The sequence below is a fragment of the Heptranchias perlo genome, chromosome 7 (assembly GCF_035084215.1).
Source record: "Heptranchias perlo isolate sHepPer1 chromosome 7, sHepPer1.hap1, whole genome shotgun sequence".
In the NCBI taxonomy this organism is placed as follows: Eukaryota; Metazoa; Chordata; class Chondrichthyes; order Hexanchiformes; family Hexanchidae; genus Heptranchias; species Heptranchias perlo.
In genome coordinates, this window is record NC_090331.1 from 42960791 (window position 1) to 42982578 (window position 21788).

General features: G+C 41.4%; 1 protein-coding gene across 2 annotated transcripts in view; it reads left to right on the forward strand.

The window, feature by feature from the left end:
* ly75 (lymphocyte antigen 75) overlaps positions 1-21788 on the forward strand; it is a 116565-nt gene that overhangs the window by 57169 nt on the left and 37608 nt on the right. For both annotated transcript variants that reach the window (XM_067987396.1, XM_067987397.1), the window contains exons 16-21: positions 5695-5812; positions 6464-6499; positions 9625-9800; positions 11013-11077; positions 17249-17343; positions 20317-20459. In XM_067987396.1, the coding sequence (XP_067843497.1) occupies positions 5695-5812; positions 6464-6499; positions 9625-9800; positions 11013-11077; positions 17249-17343; positions 20317-20459 (633 nt within the window). The remainder of the gene's footprint in view (positions 1-5694; positions 5813-6463; positions 6500-9624; positions 9801-11012; positions 11078-17248; positions 17344-20316; positions 20460-21788) is intronic.

A 21788-nucleotide genomic window follows, 5' to 3' on the forward strand; every position in this document is an offset into this window, starting at 1 on the left:
TCAATGTCTCCATTACCATCTACTGTACGTTAACTAGCATGCATGACCATCGTCCCATTTGATGCTACCTTAATCTTTCTTTAAGTGAACTGTCAAGGCAACAAGTACAACGAGTTACATCGAAACGACAGCACAGAAACATGTCATTTGGGCCAGCCAGTCTATGCCGGCGTTTATGTTCCACACATGCCTCCTCCCTCCCTATTTCATCCAACCCTATCAGCATACCCTTCTATTCCTTTCTCCCTCATGTGCTTACCTAGCTTCCCCTTAAATGCATCTATGCTATTTGCCTCAACTACTCCTTGTGGTAGCATGTTCTACATTCTTACCATTCTTTGGGTAAACAAGATTCTTCTGAATTCCCTATTGGATTTATTAGCGTCTATTTTATATTTATGACCTCCAGTTTTCGTCTCCCCCACAAGTGGAAACATCATCTCTACGCCTACCCTATCAAACCCTTTCATGTAAAGAATCTTACAACACCAGGTTATAGTCCAACAATTTTATTTGAAAATCTCAAGCTTTCGGAGGCTTTCTCCTTCGTCAGGAGAATGTGGAAATCCTTGAACGTTTCGCATTTATATTCAGAGAACAATACCTGGTGATTACAGATAATCTTTCCAACTGCCCGTTGTCAAGGCAATCAAAGTGTTCAGACAGAGAGGTGTTACCTACAGGACCACCGAATATACAAACGGCCAGAACACAAAACAGAGAGAGAGAGGGAGAAACATCCGAAAGGAAGAGAAAGACTGAAAATGACCCGTTGTATTAAAAACAGATAACTTTTATTCGCTGGTGGGGTTACGTGTAGCATGACATGAACCCAAGATCCCGGTTGAGGCCGTCCTCATGGGTGCGGAACTTGGCTATCAGCGAATAAAAGTTATCTGTTTTTAATACAACGGGTCATTTTCAGTCTTTCTCTTCCTTTCGGATGTTTCTCCCTCTCTCTCTCTGTTTTGTGTTCTGGCCGTTTGTATATTCGGTGGTCCTGTAGGTAACACCTCTCTGTCTGAACACTTTGCCTTGACAACGGGCAGTTGGAAAGATTATCTGTAATCACCAGGTATTGTTCTCTGAATATAAATGCGAAACGTTCAAGGATTTCCACATTCACCTGATGAAGGAGAAAGCCTCCGAAAGCTTGTGATTTTCAAATAAAATTGTTGGACTATAACCTGGTGTTATAAGATTCTTTACATTTGCCAACCCCAGTCCATCACCGGCATCTCCACATCAAACCCTTTCATAATCTTAAAGACCTCTACCAGGTCACCCCTTAGCCTTTTTTCCAGAGAAAAATGCCCCAGCCTGTACTGCCTTTCCTGATAAGTATATCCTCTCAGTTCTGGTATCTATCTTGTGAATCTATTTTGCACCCAACCAATGCCTCTATATCCTTTCTATACTATAGAGACCAGAACTGTGCACAGTACTCCCAAGTGTGGTCTAACCAAGGTTCTGTTTAAGTTTAACATAACTTCTTTGCTTTTCAACTCTATCTCTCTAGAAATGAACCCCAGTGGTTGATTTGCCTTTTTTATGGCCTTGTTAACCTGTGTCGCTACTTTTTGTGATTTGTGTATCTATACCCCAAGATCCCTTTGCCCTTCTATCCCATTTAGACTCTTATTATCCAAGCAGTATGTAGTCTCCTTAGTCTTCCTACCAAAATGCACGACCTCACACTTATCCATATTGAAGGTCATTTGCCAATTACACACCCATTGTGTAAGTTTATTAATGTCCTCTTGCGTTTTGATGTGTTCTTCCTTTTGGATTAACTACACCCCCCCAGTTTGGTGTTGTCCACAAATTTTGAAATTGTACTTCAAATTCCTGAATCCAAATTGTTAATGTGAATTGTGAACAACACTGATTCCTGTGGAACACCACTTCCCACCTTTTGCTAGTCTGAGTAGCTACCCTTAACCCCTACACTTTTTTTCTGTTTTGTAGCCAGCTTACTGGCCATTCTTCTACCTGTACCTTGACTCCACATACTATGACCTTAGTCACGAGTCTACAATGCTGTACCTTATCGAAGGCCTTTTGAAAATCCAAATATATTACATCTACTACATTACCCTTATCTACTCTTTGTTACTTCTTCAAAGAATTCAATAAGGTTGGTCAAGCATGACTTTTCCTTCTGAAATCCATGCTGACTATTCTTACACTTTTGTTTTCTAGATGTCTTTCTATTAGATCTTTGAGTAAAGATTCCATTATCTTTCCTACCACCAACGTTAAGCTAATTAGTCTATAGTTCCCTGGACTTGTTCTATCTCCCTTTTTAAATATAGGAATAATACTAGCTATCTGGCAGTATTTCCTTTTCTAATTAATTTTTACATACATATAATGGTGCCTCTGCAATCTCCTCCCCAACTTGTAATATTTGTGGATTCAACCCATCCGGACCAGGGGTTTTGTCCCCTCTTAAGTTTGATTTAGTTTATCAATTATCTCCCCCTTTTCTATCTTAAATGTTTTTTTTGATCTCTTCTTCTAATGTCATGCCCACCTCGTTAGTCTCCCTGGTAAACACTGAGGCAAAGTAACTCTTCAATATTTCTGCCATTTTGCTGTCATTACCTGTGAGTTTACTTGTGCATCCATTTGTGGCCCTATCCCTATTCTGATGTTTCTTTTGTTATTTATGTGTCTGTAGAATACCTTGCTATTTCTTTTTATATTCCTTGATAACTTCGTAGTTCCTTTTAGCTCTCCTAATTTTTTTTTGACTTCTTTCCTAACCTTTTCGTATCCCCTTTTGTCATCCTCCTTTTATTGTCTTTGTACTTAGAGTATGCCTTTTTCTTTAGTTTCAGTTTTACCTTTATCTCTTTATTCATCTATGGTGTTTCATTATTGGCTAGTTCTTGCTTTTTAGTGGGATATATTTCTCTCGAACTCTATAGATCACTGTTTTAAATATTTCCCACAGCTGTTTTATCTCAGTCTGTCAAAATTTTTCCAGTTTACCTTCCCTACCGTTCTTATCCCCTCCAAAATTAGCTTTTTTCAAATCTATTACTTTGGTATTTGATTTACTTATATCTTTCACAATCATTATTTTAAATTGTATTATGTTATGATCGCTATTGCCTAGATATTCCCCTACGCTTACTTGTCTGCTCTGGCTTATTTCCCATTACAAGATCCAGCAGTGATTCCTCTCTTGGGCTTCTCACATACTGGGTAAGAAAAGAGTCCTGTACACACTGTTTAAAAACTCCTTTGCCTTTTCCCCTTTCCCTACCCCCTCATGCCAGTTTTTTTTTCCTTCCTGCTGGATGGTCAATGTGGTACCAATGTTTCGCTAGCCTCATTTGTTGTGGATCCAGTTTATTCTTGGCTAACACTGCGAAATCAGCTAATGTGCTGCCCACACACATTTCAAAGAGGTTGCTGATGAATTAGTCATCATGACCAACACTTTCATCATCTTTCCCAATGAATCGCATGACAGGCTCCCAATGTAATGGCACTGCTGCATTTCCCAAAGTTCAAGAGGTCATTAATGCCAACCATCCAAGCTGTAGGTTTCTGCCCATCCTCTGCCTTAATCTCCTGTGCACTCTGTCTCAACCAGTGCTTCTCCTCAAGGTTTTAACTGTGTTCTGCAGAATGTGTGCAGCTGTATTAGTACTTGCAAACTTCAGAAAGAGAGAGACAGGGGTTGCTGTCTTCTTCTGGGACAGTGACATACTGACTGCTCGCTCTTTCGTAGAATAGAGTCATAGAATGGTTACAGCACAGAGGAGGCCATTTGGCCCATTGAGCCCTTGCCGGCTCTTTGCAAGAGCAATCCAGCTAGTGATGTGTGTGTCCCCGTCCCCCCCCCCGGCCCTGCCCTTTCCCTGTAGCCCTGCAAATTTTTTCCCTTCAAGTACTTATCCAATTCCCTTTTGAAAGCCACGATTGAATCTGCTTCCACCACCCCCTCAGGCAGTGCATCCCAGATCATAACCACTCGCTGCATAAAAAAGTGTTCTTCGTCATGTCGCCTTTGGTCCTTTTGCCAATCACCTTAAATCTGTGTTGTTTGGTTCTCGACCCTTCCGCTAATGGGAACAGTTTCTTTCTATATACTCTGTCTGTCTAGATCCCTCATGATTTTGAACACTTTCAGTCTGCAATGACAGAAAAGGGACTATTGTTAGAAAGCTGGCTGCAAGAAATACCTTCAATTCAACTTGGCATCGCAATATGCTGTTTGATCTTTTTATGTTAGTGTGGTCCTGTATGGGGATAAGTGAGAAAAAAAGACTACATAAGAGCAGGACGATACTAGGCCTAAGCTTGGGAGAAGCCTGCAGCTTTACCTTTCTCTAGTCCCTCTGTTTTGTGCCAGCATGTCCTGGATGGCCTTGTCCAAGGGAATCGTGGGCCTGTGATTTGTGAACCTTTCTTAATTTTGGACCCAATCCCTTGAATGTTGTGCCATCTTGTGATGCAAACAAAAAAGTAATCTTGAGATATAAAATGAATGGAGTGCATACACAGTGCCAGATGTAAGATCAACCTGCAGACCAACTTGTGTATCAGTAAGTGATCAATTAACAAGGTTGTGTTGACATGATCTGATAGGAAGCCCTTAGAATATTTAAGCGTGGCACAGCTTTGTACAGTGCATCTTTAACATGTGCCCTGCTGAAGTGTTAGTATGCATGAAATGCAGTGAAAGAGCTCCAAAGTTGTAAGGGCATGCCATGAGTGGGCAGTAAATGTGAAACATATTGCACTCTTTGATGCAATATTAGGATCTAGATTTATCAAATGGTACTGTTGGGAAATCTTGCCTTGCCACAATTCTTCAGGTATGCTGTCTACTCTTTTGGTTCCCAGGTCCTGCAAATACTGTGATATGTGGCATCACCTCCTGACCGGCAATGTACCTGGTCACCATTTCCAGAAAGGCAAGGTGCAATGCTATCCTCTGGGGAAGATGCCTTGGAGAGCTAAGCAGTGCCAACCTCTTTATCCTCACCTCGTGCAGCTGCACATCCACTTTGTCAACTATCAGACAGGGTACTGATGCTGCACCACTTGCCACCACTTGCCAATGACTATTTCATACCCAAAACGGACGTGAAGTTGGTGGAGCGGCCTTATTGCAGGTCAGAAGCTATCGCTTGGAGGCCCGAACCATTTTCAGGTTTGGGCCTCACTTGAATGCAGCCGATGAGCTGCAGCCACCAAATGGGTACTCCACTGCAGCTCGTTGGTTGTGGGAGGCCAGGAAGTTGGTGAGTTCCTACGCTGAGCCGGCCACCAGGTTGGTGCTTTGGCCTGAAACAGGTGGTCATGCTGTTTGCCCATTTACAAGCCTGCCTGAAAATTGCATCAAGCGGGCCTGGGGTATTCAAGAGGTAGGCGAGGTACCCCCGCCCCCCAAATTTTCATCATCTGCTGGCCACTGAATTTTCATGTGAGAACAAGCTCTAATTAAGAAGCTGTAATCATTTGGACTTTATTGTTCAGGTATGAGTACAAGCATGGATCTGTGAACGTGTGCACAATATAGCCAGCAGTAAAGTGCCCCAATTTCATAGCTCCTTTGCAGCTGGGAATGTTCAGCTATTAATGACATCAGCTGGAAGCCTCAAACTTATAATGTAATTCTTTTAGATTAAATTAAAACAGTCCCTGAAAGTTTCCTTTTTTATATTTCCACAGACCCAGAGGCCTTTGTGGCGTCATTTTACGATGTTTGACACCAAAAGGAAATTTGACTATCACTTAATGCCCTTCCACTGTGATATTAAACTTGAGTGGGTGTGCCAGATACCTAAAGGTAATTTATAGTTTATCTAATTTATTGATAGTTTTATAGTAATTGTTCGCAACACATTAGTCAACTTTGTTGCCACAATTATCACGCTGCTTTGGCATCACTCATTTAACTAAATATTCAGTGTTATATTTTTAGATCACTAAATTCATTACATTATAAAAGAAATGGCAACAGGAAATATGTTGTTAATGCTAAGGTTTTTTTTTAATTGACTAGAAGCAGCAAGTTAGTACAAAGCAAATTTATGATATTTATTTAATGATCCTTTTAATTCTTTGATTTTATTTTTTGTATATTCTAGCAAGCCAAAGAGCCTAAGAGGGGAAAAGTGAATCACAACCACCTTAATTTGTTAATAAACCAAGCTAATGTTGGAAAAGGCATGGAAAGAATTTCCGCAAGGTTATCTCCATATCTTGCTGTAACTTTGGGAGAAGATCGGCAGAATCCCAGCAGAAATGGGCCATATTTAGCCATTTACACCGTTTCTCCAGGAATTTTGCAGAAGTTACAACAGGATATCGGGAGAGCCTCCATGGAAATTCCAGCGGACAATTCATTATTAGTGGTGCATTTTTATTTTATTAAGTTTTAAGATTTGAAATCATAATTTGCCTGTGAGTAATTGGATTACACTTTTTGTTTTGGCAGGTGCTAAATTGAGGACACCTGATTGGTATGTTCCTGGTAAGTCAATGCATAGAAACTAGCATTGATCTGAATTGTATTGATTGTAAGTTCAAGTATCTACAAAAAATGGCTGCATTGTGTTTCCCACATTATTCAGAACAAGACAGATAAGTACAGTAAGCCTAGAAAATTCAGCTACATCCAACTGGGTTCCTTAACATTGTATGATTACTGGTGTGTACATGTTTATTTTTGTGGCCACGTGAATATTCTTTTTAAAGCTTTTTTAGGTGGGGAGAATGAGTCTTTGAATTTTTTTGTGCTTTGCTTGACAGGATGCCCTTTTTACGGGCTTCCTCTGGCTTCTATTAGGAAGGAATGGCTTTGGCACTACACATTTCTTTAATGCACTTTTATATTTGCACTTAATACTGTATCCTGTTTTGGGATGATTCATGACTGTGTGCTACTCTCCCACTTTTACATTTGGGGAGCCAGTATGTAGATGCTGCACTTCACCATTTATATAGTGACCCAGAGGAAGCAAACGTGGGCGACGATTATTGTACATTCAACAACAGTACTTTAAATAACTGAGTAGCACACTGGGAAGGAGAGTCTTTTCATTTATTTGGCAGCTATAGATTTTTCAGTAAATTGACAAGCCTGGTTCACTTTTACAATTATAATCTGGAAACTTTGAACCCTCAGATTGGGGATAATTCAATCACAGAAAAAAACAAGTCTGACTGAATCATCAATGTTATTTTGGCAAATATGCTTATAGAATGCCATGGAAATTCTTGAGTTAATGGAATGGTGCTGATGGATTATTTTAGTATATGCTGTTACACAGTCCTGCCGTCTCATAACCTCCTTTGTATGGCACACAATAGTCTGTGAACCATTTGTATTTTAAATACTTTTTTAATTCACACCACACAAAGTTACACTACACAGTACCTTTAGCAACACTGAGTGCACTTTCCCTCTTTCAGCTGCTTTGCAGCTTAGTGCTTTGTCCTGCCCCTCCACCCACTCTAGCCTCAATTACCTTTTAAAGGTGAGGTTTCTTAAATGGCCATAATCCTTATTTGGAGATCAGGGCCCTCATCAGCCTACGGCTGACCTACCAGCTCTCAGTCACCCTGCTACAATGCTGTATAAATTATTAGTGAGCTTAACCCCAATTTAAACTAGGACCATTAAAAATGCTGTAGCCCAGAAATGACTTGATATTAGCAAACGAGCACTTAACACATTCTTATGATGATCCCCTCTCTGCTGTTTTAATGAAGTTGTTGATCCAATTAGTGTAAACAGGTTAATGTCTCAGTTAAAATAGCAGAGAGGATATTGTACGAACATGTAAAGGATTCACCCACTAATGTCAATAATATCTATGATGGGTTTCATTAAGTTGTAAAGTAAATTTGAGGAAGTAACAGGAGGCACAGTCTGGAGTGTATAAATGTCAATTTTGTTTTTATTACAGAAATTCATTTGATCAGTGAAGGATATATCATTTAATCACTATATAAGCAAAGTGGACTTAAAATATATTTTAAAAGTTATTTTGCTCCAGAGCTTCAGAAATTTTGCTTCAAAAAAATTAGATGTTCCTATTCCGGAAACCAACCCTATCTGTGTGGTTGAAATGGAACCTGTATATGAAATATCTTTTGCCCTTCAAAGAAACTGATTTGATTATGTTGGGATCAAAGGCTAATTGAGGCTTTCACCCAGATACAGCATCTGTGGCAGCCATTACAGTTCTGAAAGCAAGTGCTTAGCAACCATCTTATGCTGGCAGGACACTGAGTATATGGTAAATAAAACTATGGGGGCAAAGTTCAACTTCGGCGGGAGCACGAGGTGATGGTAGTAGGTCGGCCACCCATTATACACACTGTCTGATTTTCCTTTCCATTGACTTCAGTGGAAAGGAAAATTGGGTAAGGTGTATGATGGGTGGCCGATCTGCTACTGTCCATTTTGTGACCTCATCGAAGTTGAATTTCAACACCTACATGTCTAATAGGACAAAATTCATCAGACACATTCCAGGTCCATGGAGGAGCCATTAAATTGAATATTTGGAGGTAGGGAAGTGGGTAAATTTTCTGAAAACAAGGGGAAAAATTATAGGATACATCTACAGGCAAGTGTCCAATGTTCACAACGCCTCTGAGTTACTTGCCTGGATTTTCCTCTTCAGCAATATTCCCTTCGGAACTGTGGTGGGCAGGCTTTGTGTCCATCCATGACCCTTGACTCTGATCCCAGTGGATCTTCCTGGAGTAATTGATTTAAAAATTGTTGGGTGGACTGCCAGCATGATTTCTGCTGAGGGTGAGCAATGTCACTGCTACAGACCTCTGGACACCTGAAAAAATGTACAAAATATTTCAAAATTTTTAATTTGTCACGCAGGCCAACTGCAATTAATTGCACTTGACTTGCAGGCCATTTGAAATGTCAACCCCCTCCACCTCTTTAGCAACACTGGAATGCAATGTAATTTCTAATATCCAGCATTGTTAAGGCATTAACGAAGGAAAATACATTGGATGATGTACTTTCTTCATTAACATGCCATTTGTAGCATCTGCCATCACTTCATGAGGAAGATCTCAGAAGTGGGGGGGATGACTGGTGGGGACAGAACAACCCTCTGGCCGATGTCCCTCCCCCACCTGTCCCAATACCACCCAAAAACGGGTGGCCAGGTGAGACAAAATCTAGCCCACTATCTCTCTTAACTTGAAATATTACGATTAACTGGTATTCAGAGGGTAATGCAGCACTTTGAAGGGCTAATGTGCCATGGCACAAACTAATGAAATGTTGGTATGCGCTTGTACATTTTCCCCCCATTTGTCGGGCTTCCAGTTGCAACCAAAGTGCACAGAAGCCAGGCACTTGTGTATGAGGAGGGAGACAAAAATAGGGAAGAGTTATTCTCAATTCATTCCTGCACACATCCTAACAGGCAGAGGCTTGACAGCAAGCTCATCACAGATGGCACAAAGTCACCAGGAAAAGTAAAATAAGTTGAAAAGAAGTACTCTCACAAAAGATAATATTTTTTTTTCCCAAAAACTGTAAACTCTTCTAACACTGAGTACAAACTGACATTGTTTTATTTTCTTAACTCTGTTTTCCTGTGCTCATTTCTTTAGATGGAGAGAGTATTCACGGGCCCACAGTTGTTATTGATGGTAATGAGTATTGGTTTGTGAACAATACTATGTTAACTTACCAAGAAGCTGATCTATATTGTGCGAGGAATGAGAGCAAGTTGGCTTCCGTAACATCTAGACCTGCAATAAAAATGATTAAAACTCATCTACAAAAGGTGAGCCTTATACATCAGTTTTTATGGGGTTTTGTCTACATGCGTTTGTAATATTGATGACTGGAGTGTTTTTTCATTTTGTGCTTGTGATAGCATTGGGCACACCCAGGAGGTAATTTAGTGGCTTTATGATGCTGATGGGGTGCATCACACAACATGGGTGTGGAAAATCATGTGCTGTATGTATCTGTATTTCTGATATGCACTCCCAGCAGGTGAGGCTTCCCACCATGAGCACAAAGTCAGAAAGTTATATCTCCAGTATACATCTTCATAAAGGTGAGGCTGTGCTACACGATCTCTTAATGAAAAACCTGATGGCAACTTTCTGCTGTGGGCTTCTCAACCAAGGTATCAACTGTTAACCAGAATCTCAGGTCAAACAGGAGAAAAGATGTAAGATTAATCTGAATCCTGATTTCCACTGTCAAGAGATGCAGTTGGAATACAATGTGCTACATAGTCCCATGTGCAGTTGCTTTCAAGTTCTATGAAAATATAGGCTATAAAACAGGGGTATCCGAGCTTTTTGTATTCGTGGGCCTCATGGGTGCGCACTATGGAGTCTCAGGGATGCCATATTTTAAATTCATGTCTCTATCATAGCTCCAGTTGTTGTTAGTAATTTCGAATATATCTGCTAATGACACAGCACTGTTAAGAACAGCCTTTTTAAACCTCCTGGCGTACGGAATCCAAATAGCTCAAACCAATCAATTAAGAATTAGAAGCAAAAAAGGGACGGAGTTGCCCGGATCTTGGGGGCGTCAGCTTGGATGCCCCTGCTGTAAAACAGTAATTGAAGTTCAAAAAATATATAGCCTAACTGCATCATACATTAGTATGCTGCATCTCCAGACAGGCCTGGGAAAACCATCATATGCTGACATTTGCATCCAGCTTGCCCTGAGGTCAGCAGGTTATAAGGAATAGCACAGAATAGTTAAAATCTTGGACCAAAGTAAGGGAAGTGAGCTTCCTCATAACTACAGAAATATGCCAGCAACCAAGTCAGAGACTGCAATGATGATGGCCAGAGACAGGCCAGATCATCCAACCTCCTGGAATAGGAAGGAGCACCTGAGTGAGAAGTTCTTTTTGACAGAGGGAAATAAAATTGGAAGATACTAATGTAATAGTTCACTAATTTAATTTGAGGCCAACTTGAAACAGCATAAAACATTTTTAAAATTGTTTTTTTTTCCCCCACAGCACTTCCCTTCATCACAAAAGTGGTGGGTAAAGACGATCAATTACAATACAATGAGCAATCCATTGTGAGTATAAAATATGATTAATAACATTGAAAATATAATTTTCAAATTTACTCATTAATATACTTTGTTAATTTTCTTAGCCTACATTCAAAATGGAAAGCTGTCCCTAACTCCAAGGATGTATGCTTTTGTCGTGTAGACCCATTACCTGTCCTCACATTTAATGAAAACCTTTCTCACTTTTTTTCTGTAAATTATTAGATTCTTTTCATTTTTGTCGCAGATTTTCATTCGAAATGTAATGCAAGTTATATTTATTTTGTGTTGGTATTAATTACAGTAATGTTATACTGCACTATAAGTAAAGGATTGGCAATTTGAATACAGACACCCATCATTTATTGTACTTCTTAACAGCTTAATTAGATATTTTACTACATAGAGAGCACAAAATTCTCAGATATAATCCTCAATCCATGGTGACCTAACCGAAAATAACCTGGGATTAGGATGAGAAAAATTGGCCAGGTTTCCACTCCAGATCATTGTCTAACACCCATTGCTGGAAGTAAATGTGTATGGATGTTAGATGAGGACTTAATCTGCTAATCCTAACTATCAGGCTCGCATATGAAGAATGGCCACCTGGGTGAGGTACCGAACAGTGACTGGCACCTACAAAACTATATCTGAACTGGGATCATCCTAGAAGACAAATAGCCCCTAGCTCCTTTTCTCTACAATCAAATGTCTCTTTAATCCCATCTCCCCTCCACCCTCATCTCTAACAAGAAGTGCGAGGAGCTCGTGGACTTTTGTCACCAAGATAGAGATCATTGGTTCAGCTGCCTCTGCTGCTTCACCCCCTTCACCTTTCCCACCAAGTTGAATCCCGTGTCTCTGTTCCATCGACACCCATGCCCTCTGAGCCCATCTCGTCTGAGTCCCACCGCCCGCTCCTTTGATCCCATTACCTTGAAACTGCTCACCACCCAACTTACCTTCCTGGCCCTCATACTATCTGGCATTGTAAATGGTTACCTCTCCTCGGGCACTGTCCCCATCCCTTTCAAAATTGCCATTGTTCGCCCCTCCTTAAAAAAACCTCACTCAACCCCTAAGACCTTTCAGTCTACTGCCCTATCACTAACCTTCCTTTCCAAAGTTTTGAACTTGTCGTGGTCCCCAGACTTTCCGACAACTCCCTGTTTTGAATCTATCCGCTCTCTCTTGTTGCCGATTCCATCGTCCTCCCTGGCCACTGACTCAGGCCAAACCAGACTGTTTTCAACTTCTGCATCCCGTTCGACCTCAAGCTGAGTTTCTGATCCCATATCCCCTTTATTGCAAAGGCTAGCAACTTCCACTTCTGTAACATTGCCCACCTCTACCCCTGCCTCAACCTATCTGCCACTGAAACTCTACAATGCTTTTGTCATCTCCAGGCATGACTAGTCCAATGCTCTTCAGGCTAGCTCCCAATCCTCCAACTCCCCATGAACTTCAGCACATCCAAACAGGAGCGGCATTAGGACCACACAATTGATGTAGTTACGTGGAGCTCCGAGCCAGTCAGGGGCCCTGGGCGGATCAGGTGATCAGTCTGTCTAGTAAAAATATAGGGAGCCCAAACCGAAACTTTGCACGGGCCCTCACAAGACAAATGTTGCCCCTGGATCCAAACTCTGATGCCTGTATCTTATCCCACAAGTTCTCACTCATCTACATTGCCTCCTAGGCCCCCAGATCCACAAATTTAAAATTTTCATCCTCATGTTTAAATTCCCCTATCTCTGTAATGTCATAAGAACATAAGAAATAGGAGCAGGAATAGGCCATACAGCCCCTCGAGCCTGCTCCGCCATTCAGTCAGATCATGACTGATCTTCAACCTCAACTCCTTTCCTGCCCAATCCCCATATCCCTTGATTCCCTTCGAGTCTAAAAATCTATCTATCTCAGTCTTGAACATACTCAACGAATCAGCATCCATAGCCCTCTGAGGTAGAGAATTCCAAAGATTCACAACCCTCTGAGTGAAGAAATTTCTCCATCTCGGTCCTAAATGTCCAACCGCTTATCCTGAGACTATGCCCCCCTAGTTCTAGACTCTCCAGCCAGGGGAAACAACCTCTTGGCACCTACCTTGTCAAGCCCCCTCATAATCTTATGTTTCAATGAGATCACACCTCATTCTTCTAAACTTCAGAGAGTATATGCTCAATCTCCTCATAGGACAACCCTCTCATCTTAGGAATTAATGTAGTGAACATCTGTCGCACCGCCTCTAAGGCAAGTATATCCTTCCTTAGATAAGGAGACCAAAACTGTACGCAGTACTCCACGTGAGGTCTCACCAAAGCCCTGTACAATTGTAGTAAGACTGCCTTACTCTTCTACTCCAACCCCCTTGCAATAAAGGCCAAAATGCCATTTGCTTTCCTAATTGCCTGCTGAAACTACATGCTAATTTTTCGTGTTTCTTGTACCAGGACACCCAAGTCTCTCTGGATACCAACATTTAATAGTTTCTCACCATTTAAAAAATATTCTGTTTTTCTTTTTTTCCTACCAAAGTGAATAACCTCACATTCCCCACATTATACGTCCTCCTGCAATAGTGCTGTGGGGGAGAGTTTAAACTAATTTGGCAGTGGGGTGGGTACCAGTATGAAACATTAGAGAGGAGAAAAAAGGTGCACAAAGGTCTGGGAGGGACAAGAAGCACTAGAGTAAAGAATAGTTCAGAAATAAGAGGGATCAGACATGGGACAAATGCGAGGCAGTCTAAGATGAGTTTGGAGTGCATGTGCGTAAATGCACATAATGTGGTGAATAAGGTTGATGAACTGCAGGCTCAAGTCGCCACATGGGACTAAGATATACTGGCAATAACAGAGACCTGGCTGAAAGAAGGGGAGGACTGGGTACTTAATATTCCTTGCTACAAGTTATTCAGGAAAGATAGGGAAGGAAAAAAAGGATGGGTGGCGGTATTGATCAAAAAAACTATTACGGCATTGGAAAGGGAAGATGTAGTTGAGGGGTCAAAGACCGAATCTATTTGGTTAGAATTACAGAACAATAGAGGAGCTATTACACTACTGGGTGTAAACAATAGGCCACCAAATAGTGGGAAGGAGATAGAGGGGCAAATTACAGAAAAATGCAAGAACTATAGAGGAGTGATAATGGGGGACTTCAATTAACCCAATATAGACTGGGAGAGCAACAGTGTGAAGGGCAAAGAGGGGGAGGAATTCCTGAAATGTGTACAAGAGAACTTTTTTGATCATTGAGTTTCCAGCCCAACGAGGAAGGAAACAGTGTTGGATCTAGTTCTGGGGAATGAAGTGGGGCAGGTGAAGCATGTTTCAGTGGGGGACTATTTGGAGAACAGTGATCATAATATCATCAAATGTAAGGAATCTTACAACACCAGGTTATAGTCCAACTGTTTTATTTGAAAATCACAAGCTTTCGGAGGCTTTCTCCTTCGTCAGGTGAAGGAGAAAGCCTCCGAAAGCTTGTGATTTTCAAATAAAACAGTTGGACTATAACCTGATGTAAGATTCCTTACATTTGTCAACCCCAGTTCATCACCGGCATCTCCACATCATAATATCAGGTTTAGAATAGTTATGGAAAAGTTCAAGGAACAGTCAAGTGTAAAAATTACTTAATTGGAGGAGGGCTAATTTCAGTGAGTTAAAAAGGGATTGTGCCCAGGTGGATTGGAATCAGAAATTGTTAGGCAAAACAGTAATTGAAGCATGGGAGGCCTTCAAGGAGGAGATGGTTCAGGTACAGATTAGGCACGTTCTTACAAGGGGGAAAGGAAGGGCATCCAAAGCTAGAGTTCCCTGGATGACTAAAATGAAACAAAATAAGGGCCTTATGATAAATGTACGATTCAGACTATAGTCGAGAACGAAGCTGAGTACAGAAGCAATCTAAAAAAGGAAATAAGAGGGGCAAAGAGGAAAGTATGAGAATAGATTAGCGGCTAACATAAAGGGAACCTAAAAGTCTTTTATAAACATGTAAAATCGTAGTCAAAGGAAGGGTGGGGTCGATTAGGGACAAAAAAGGAGATCTTATGGAGGCAGAGGGTATGGCTGAGGTACTAAATGAATACTTCGCATCGGTCTTCACTAGAGAAGAGGATGCTGCCATTGTAGCAGTAAAGGAGGAGGTAGGAGTGATATTGGATAGGATTAAAATAGATAAAGAGGAGGTACTTAAAAGGTTGGCAGTACTCAAAGTAGAAAAATCACCCAGTCTAGATGGGATACATCCTAGGTTACTGAGTGAAGTAAAGGTGGAAATTGCGGTGACTCTGGCCACAATCTTCCAATCCTCCTTCGATATGGGAGTGGTGCCAGAGGACTGAAGGATTGCAAATGTTACACCCCTGTTCGGAAAAGGTGAGAATAAACCTGACCATTACAGGCCAGTTAGCTTAACGTCAATGGTGGGGAAAGTTTGAGACAATAATCTGGGACAAAATTGGCACTTGGAAAACTATGGGCTAGTAAATGAAAGTCAGCAAGGATTTGTTAAAGGAAAATAGTGTTTGACTAACTTGATTTGAGTTCTTTGAAGTAACAGAGAGGGTTGATGAGGGTAGTGCAGTTGATGCGAAAATGGACTTTCAAAAGGCATTTGAAAAAGTACCACAATAATAGACTTATTAGCAAAATTAAAGCCCATGGAATTAAAGGGACATTGGCAGCATGGATACAAAATTGGCTAAGGGGCAGAAAGCAGAGAGTAGTGGTGAATAGTTGTTTTTCAGACTGGAGGGAAGTATACAGTGGTGCTCCCCAGAGGTTGGTTTTGGAACCACCACTCTTTTTGAAATCTATTCATGACCTGGACTTGGGTATAGAGAGTATAATTTCAAAGTTTGCAGATGACACGAAACTCTGAAATGTAGTAAATAATGTGGAGGATAGGAACAGACTTCAGAAGGACATAGACAAGTGAAATGGGCAGACACATGGCAGATGAAATTTAACTTTGAGCAGTGCAAAGTGATACATTTTGGTTGGAAGAATGAGGCGAGGTAATATAAACTAAATGGTACAATTTTGAAGGGGGCGCAGGAACAGAGAGACCTGGGGGTGTATGTGTACACATCTTTAAAGGTGGCAGGACAAGTTGAGAAGGCTGTTAAAGCACATGGAATCCTGGGCTTTATTAATAGAGGCATAGAGTACAAAAGCAAGGAAGTTATGCTAAACCTTTTAGAAAACACTGGTTAGGCCTCAGCTGGAGTATTGTGTTCAATTCTGGGCAACACACTTTAGGAAGAATGTTAAGGCCATAGAGAGGGTGCAGAAGAGATTTAGTAGAATGGTACCAGGGATGAAAGACTTCAGTTATGCGGAGTGATTGGAGAAGCTGGGGTTGTTCTCCTTAGAGCAGAGATGGTTAAGGGGAGATTTGATAGAGGTGTTCAAAATCATGAAGGGTTTTGATAGAGTAAATAAGGAGAGACTGTTCCCTTTGGCGGAAGGGTCGAGAACCAGAGGACATAGATTTAAGGTGATTGGCAAAAGAACCAGAGGAGACATAAGGAAACATTTTTTTACACGAGTTGCTATGATCTGGAATGCACTGTCTGAAAGGGTGGAGGAAACGCATTCAGTGGTAACTTTTAAAAGGGAATTAATTGGATACATACTTGAAGGGAAAAAATTTACAGGGTTACGGGGAAAGAGCATAAGAGTGGGACTAATTAGATTGCTCTTTCAAAGAACCGGCACAGGCACAATGGGCTGAATGGCCTCCTTCTGTGCTGTACCTACTATGATACTATGAATACAACCACATCCAAGGTCTCCGTTCCTGACTCCTGCTCTTGGGCATTCTTTCCTCCCTTTGCCCCATCATTGGCGGCTGTGCTGTCGGCCAAGAGGGCCTTATTCTCTGGAATTTTCTTTCTAAATCCCTCTGCCTCCACCTCCTTCTCCTTTAAGACCTTCCTTAAAATCCACATCTTCGACCAAGGTTTTGGTCACCCCTTCTATTATTTTTTGGCTACATGGCTATTTTTTACCTTGTGTCTCTGTGAAGCATCTTGGGACATTTTTGTACATTAAAAGCATTATATAAATCAAGTTGTTCATTGCGTTCAGGAGAGAAAAGGAAAAATTTAGGCTGAAGCAGATTTCTATTTAATTATGTATTTGATTACACTATGACATTTTATTTATTTCCTTTTAGTTTGGGTCCATATTACATTTACCACCGATTTCACTCCTTCCATAACCGATATAGGGATTGTTGGTTTATTACCCCTTATCACGTCAGATGGAGTGGTAAGTAATTTGTGTTTTATAGGTTTATTTTGTATTTGAATTACAGATTCATAAATCTCATTGCCATAAAAGATGTTACATGTATTTTTGCAATTGTGCTGGGGGTGAATTCTGTGCTTCAGGTTGAATAGGTTAAGAACATAAGTGGGAGCAGGAGTAGGCCATACGGCCCCTCGATCCTGCTCCGCCATTCAATAAGGTCATGGCTGATCTTCGATCTCAACTTCACTTTCTTGCCTGATCCCCATGTTCCTTGATTCCCTGAGAGTCCAAAAATCTATCAATCTCAGTCTTGAATATACTCATCGTCTGAGCATTCACAGCCCTCTGGGGTCGAGAATTCTAAATACTTCTGAGTGAAGAAATTCCTTCTCGTCTCAGTCCTAGATGTCCGACTCCTTGTCCTGAGACTATGTCCCCTCGTTCTAGACACTCCAACCTGGGGAAACATCCCCATAGCATTTACCCTGTCAAGCTCTCTTAGAATCTTATATGTTTCAATGAGATCACTTCTCATTCTTTTAAACTCCAAAGAGTGTAGGCCCATTCTACTCAATCTCCTCATAGGACAACCCTCTCATCCCAGGAAACAATTTAGTGAACCTTCGTTGCACCACCTCCAAGGCAAGTATATCCTTCCTTAGGTAAGGAGACCAAAACTGTACACAGTACGCCGTGTGTGGTCTCACCAAAGCCCTGTTGAAATGCCGCAAGACTTCCTTACTCTTGTACTGCAACCCCCTTGCAATAAAGGCCAACATACCATTTGCCTTCCAAATTGGTGACTGTACCTGCATGTTAACTGTGTTCTGAGGTTCTCCTCCTCGATTTCCCCCCTCCTTTTTTCACCTGTTTCCCCCCCCCCCCCCCCTCCTCTACACACACACTTTTCTCTCCTGAGGGCAATGAATTCTTTTTGGGTGGCTTTTGATACCTCACCCAAGTATGGTGCTCTCTATGTGTGAGCTCAGAGAGAGTGTGTGAGTGTGTGCGCTATTTAACTGTAGGAAACGAACATTAGTTCATCGATGTTCCAGGCTGACACCATCCTATCTGCAAGTCAACTTCATCCCATCACTGGACCTCTGACTTGAGCTTTAGACTGTCTCCTATTGTTTCCTCCCTATCCTCCGTTTATAACCAGGACATATCCATCCTAATTTTTGCCATGCATATGCAACCTGAATTTCCTGTGTCCATTCACGTGCATTTTGGCTGCTGCTCTAGGAACTGAGCTCATTATCCTATCTCCCATCTTCTTTCTCTTTGCTTTACCCATCTAGGCTCCTTCTTTCCTGTCTCATCTTCCTGTTACCAGTCATGCCTCCTTTCATTTCTCCCCTCTCAGGTACTTTGCCCCTTTCCCCCTACCCACCCCCCCCCAAAGCCCTAGCCGCCCCCCCCCCCACAAAGCCCTACCCCAACCTTCACCAATCCATGACCTTCCTACACCTGCCAATGTCTCAGGCTTGCATACCTTTTGCATAAGCCCACAGCTTCCCTCTGTGCTTCTCTCAGTATTCTCCGAAGGGCCCATCGAAGCATGTCGCTGCCTTCTTATGAGCAGCAACCCCAACTGCCCCATCCTCCTCTCTTGCTGCCCATTCAACCAAACGTGCCTGCTGGGGGCTGATCTTGCCAACCTCCCACTAACTCCTCCCACTGCTGACCCTTTGGCGTCTGCCAGCAGATCAACAATCACCGCATCTCTTTCCAGAATGTCCGTTCACTTGCGAACAAGGCCCTTGCCGTCCACGACTTTATTGTGGATGATTGCACTGACATCATGGCCTTGATAGAAACTTGGAATTAGAACTGTTGAAACTTGTCGTTTTAGATGGTCAGCGAGCCTAACCGTTGCATTCATGACTAGGATAATATATTAAAGAAAAAGTGGCTTTTTGTAATACAATTAGGATGGGTTAGTTGATTTATGGCCTTTCTAGGCAATACTTATGTCTGTGTTTCAAGAATGAAGTATCTTGCATTTACATGGTGACTTTCAGGACATCCCAAATCACTTGATGGTTAGTTTAGTACTTTTGATATGTAGGGAACTGTTGAAATGTAGGGAAATAAAGCAGCAATTTGGACACAGCAAAGTCCCATTAACAGCAATGATATAAATTATGTTTGTAAACAATTTTACAACACCAAGTTATAGTCCAGCAATTTTATTTTAAATTCACAAGCTTTCGGAGGCTTCCTCCTTCGTCAGGTGAACGATGTGAAAGCTTTGTATCTTCCACATTTTTTTTTTTCACATCGTTCACCTGACGAAGGAGGAAGCCTCCGAAAGCTTGTGAATTTAAAATAAAATTGCTGGACTATAACTTGGTGTTGTAAAATTGTTTACAATTGTCAACCCCAGTCCATCACCGGCATCTCCACATCATAAATTATGTTGTTTGAGGGATAAACTTTGGCCTGGGTTCCAGTAGAATTCCTCTGCTCTTTTGAATCATGCCATGGGATCTTTTACATCCACCTGAGCGGGCAGATGGGGCCTCAGTAACACCTCATGTGAAAGATGGCACCTCCAACAATACAATGCAGTACTGCACTGAACTGTTAGCCTAAATTATGTGCTTAAGTGTCCGGAGTGGGGCTTGAATCAATGACCACCTGACTCAGATAAGAGTGCTACCACTGAGCTAGGGCTGACACTATGTAAATCAGTTTACAAATTGATTTCTGTGGGGACATGAGGTGTTATTTTGCAAGTTTTCATAATTTGTATGTTAGTGAGGAACACTGCACTGGAATGTGCTGAAATTGTGACCCACTAAACAGAAAAACGTAACATTTGGAAGAGAGATGAAGTTCCTGATTAATGTTGTCTGTTGATGACATCAGTATCTATAAGAGCTGGTCTCAATTAGTGGAATGTTAACTGACAGGCTGGAGGTTCTAACACTGGCAAGAGTTATCACTGTTACAAAGTTATAACATATTTCATTTTTTCCCCCACAGAGTATTATGAACACGTGGAATGCTTCAGACGTCTTCCCTTCATTTGTCAAAAGTTAAATATAACATCACTGGAGCCATGGTCTCCTGAAACTAATGAAACAGGTAGCCTGTGTGCTGATAGCTGGATCCCCTTTGGAGATAATGTAAGAGTAAAGAAGTTTTCTTCTATTTGTCACTTTATTTAAAAGCACAATAGCTACATAATAGAATCATAGAAGTTTACAACATGGAAACAGGCCCTTTGGCCCAACATGTCCATGTCGCCCAGTTTATACCACTAAGCTAGTCCCAGTTGCCTGCACTTGGCCCATATCCCTCTATACCCATCTTACCCATGTAACTGTCCAAATGCTTTTTAAAAGACAAAATTGTACCCGCCTCTACTACTGCCTCTGGCAGCTCGTTCCAGACACTCACCACCCTTTGAGTGAAAAAATTGCCCCTCTGGACCCTTTTGTATCTCTCCCCTCTCACCTTAAATCTATGCCCCCTCGTTATAGACTCCCCTACCTTTGGGAAAAGATTTTGACTATCGACCTTATCTATGCCCCTCATTATTTTATAGACTTCTATAAGATCACCCCTAAACCTCCTACTCTCCAGGGAAAAAAGTCTCAGTCTATCCAACCTCTCCCTGTAAGTCAAACCATCAAGTCCCGGTAGCATCGTAGTAAATCTTTTCTGCACTCTTTCTAGTTTAATAATATCCTTTCTATAATAGGGTGACCAGAACTGTACACAGTATTCCAAGTGTGGCCTCACTAATGTCTTGTACAACTTCAACAAGACATCCCAACTCCTGTATTCATTGTTCTGACCAATGAAACCAAGCATGCTGAATGCCTTCTTCACCACCCTATCCACCTGTGACCCCACTTTCAAGGAGCTATGAACCTGTACTCCTAGATCTCTTTGTTCTATAACTCTCCCCAACGCCCTACCATTAACGGAGTAGGTCCTGGCCCGATTTGATCTACAGGCTTTGGGAATATTTGTAAGGATTTGTGATGACTTCTTTTTCAATGGAAGTTCTTGTTAATTAGGAAAGGTATTGAAATGAGATGACATGAGATTATGAATCCTAAGATACAGAGCTACTAAAGGATGAGGAAGGTTATTCGGCCCATTATTGTTCATCCATCCAGAATGACCCCAGAAAGTCCCCCTATTGCAGCATCCAATTGGTTCTTGGATGATTACAGGGTTTTTACTTCCTTTACTGTATCTGGGGGTCCATTCCATCGGAATGTAGATCACTCTTCGTGTGAAGAAAACCTTTAGGATATTGGTCCTAAATTTGCTTTCCACTGGTTTGAATCTGTGACCTCTTGTTCTGCTCTTGCAGTTTAAAGTAATTTTACATTTTCCATACTGTTCAGTCTTGTACACATTAACAAGATCAAATAGGGGTATCCTTTTCGAGGCTGAAAAGCCCAAGTTTTTCCAGTCTTTCCTGATGACTTGGACTTTTA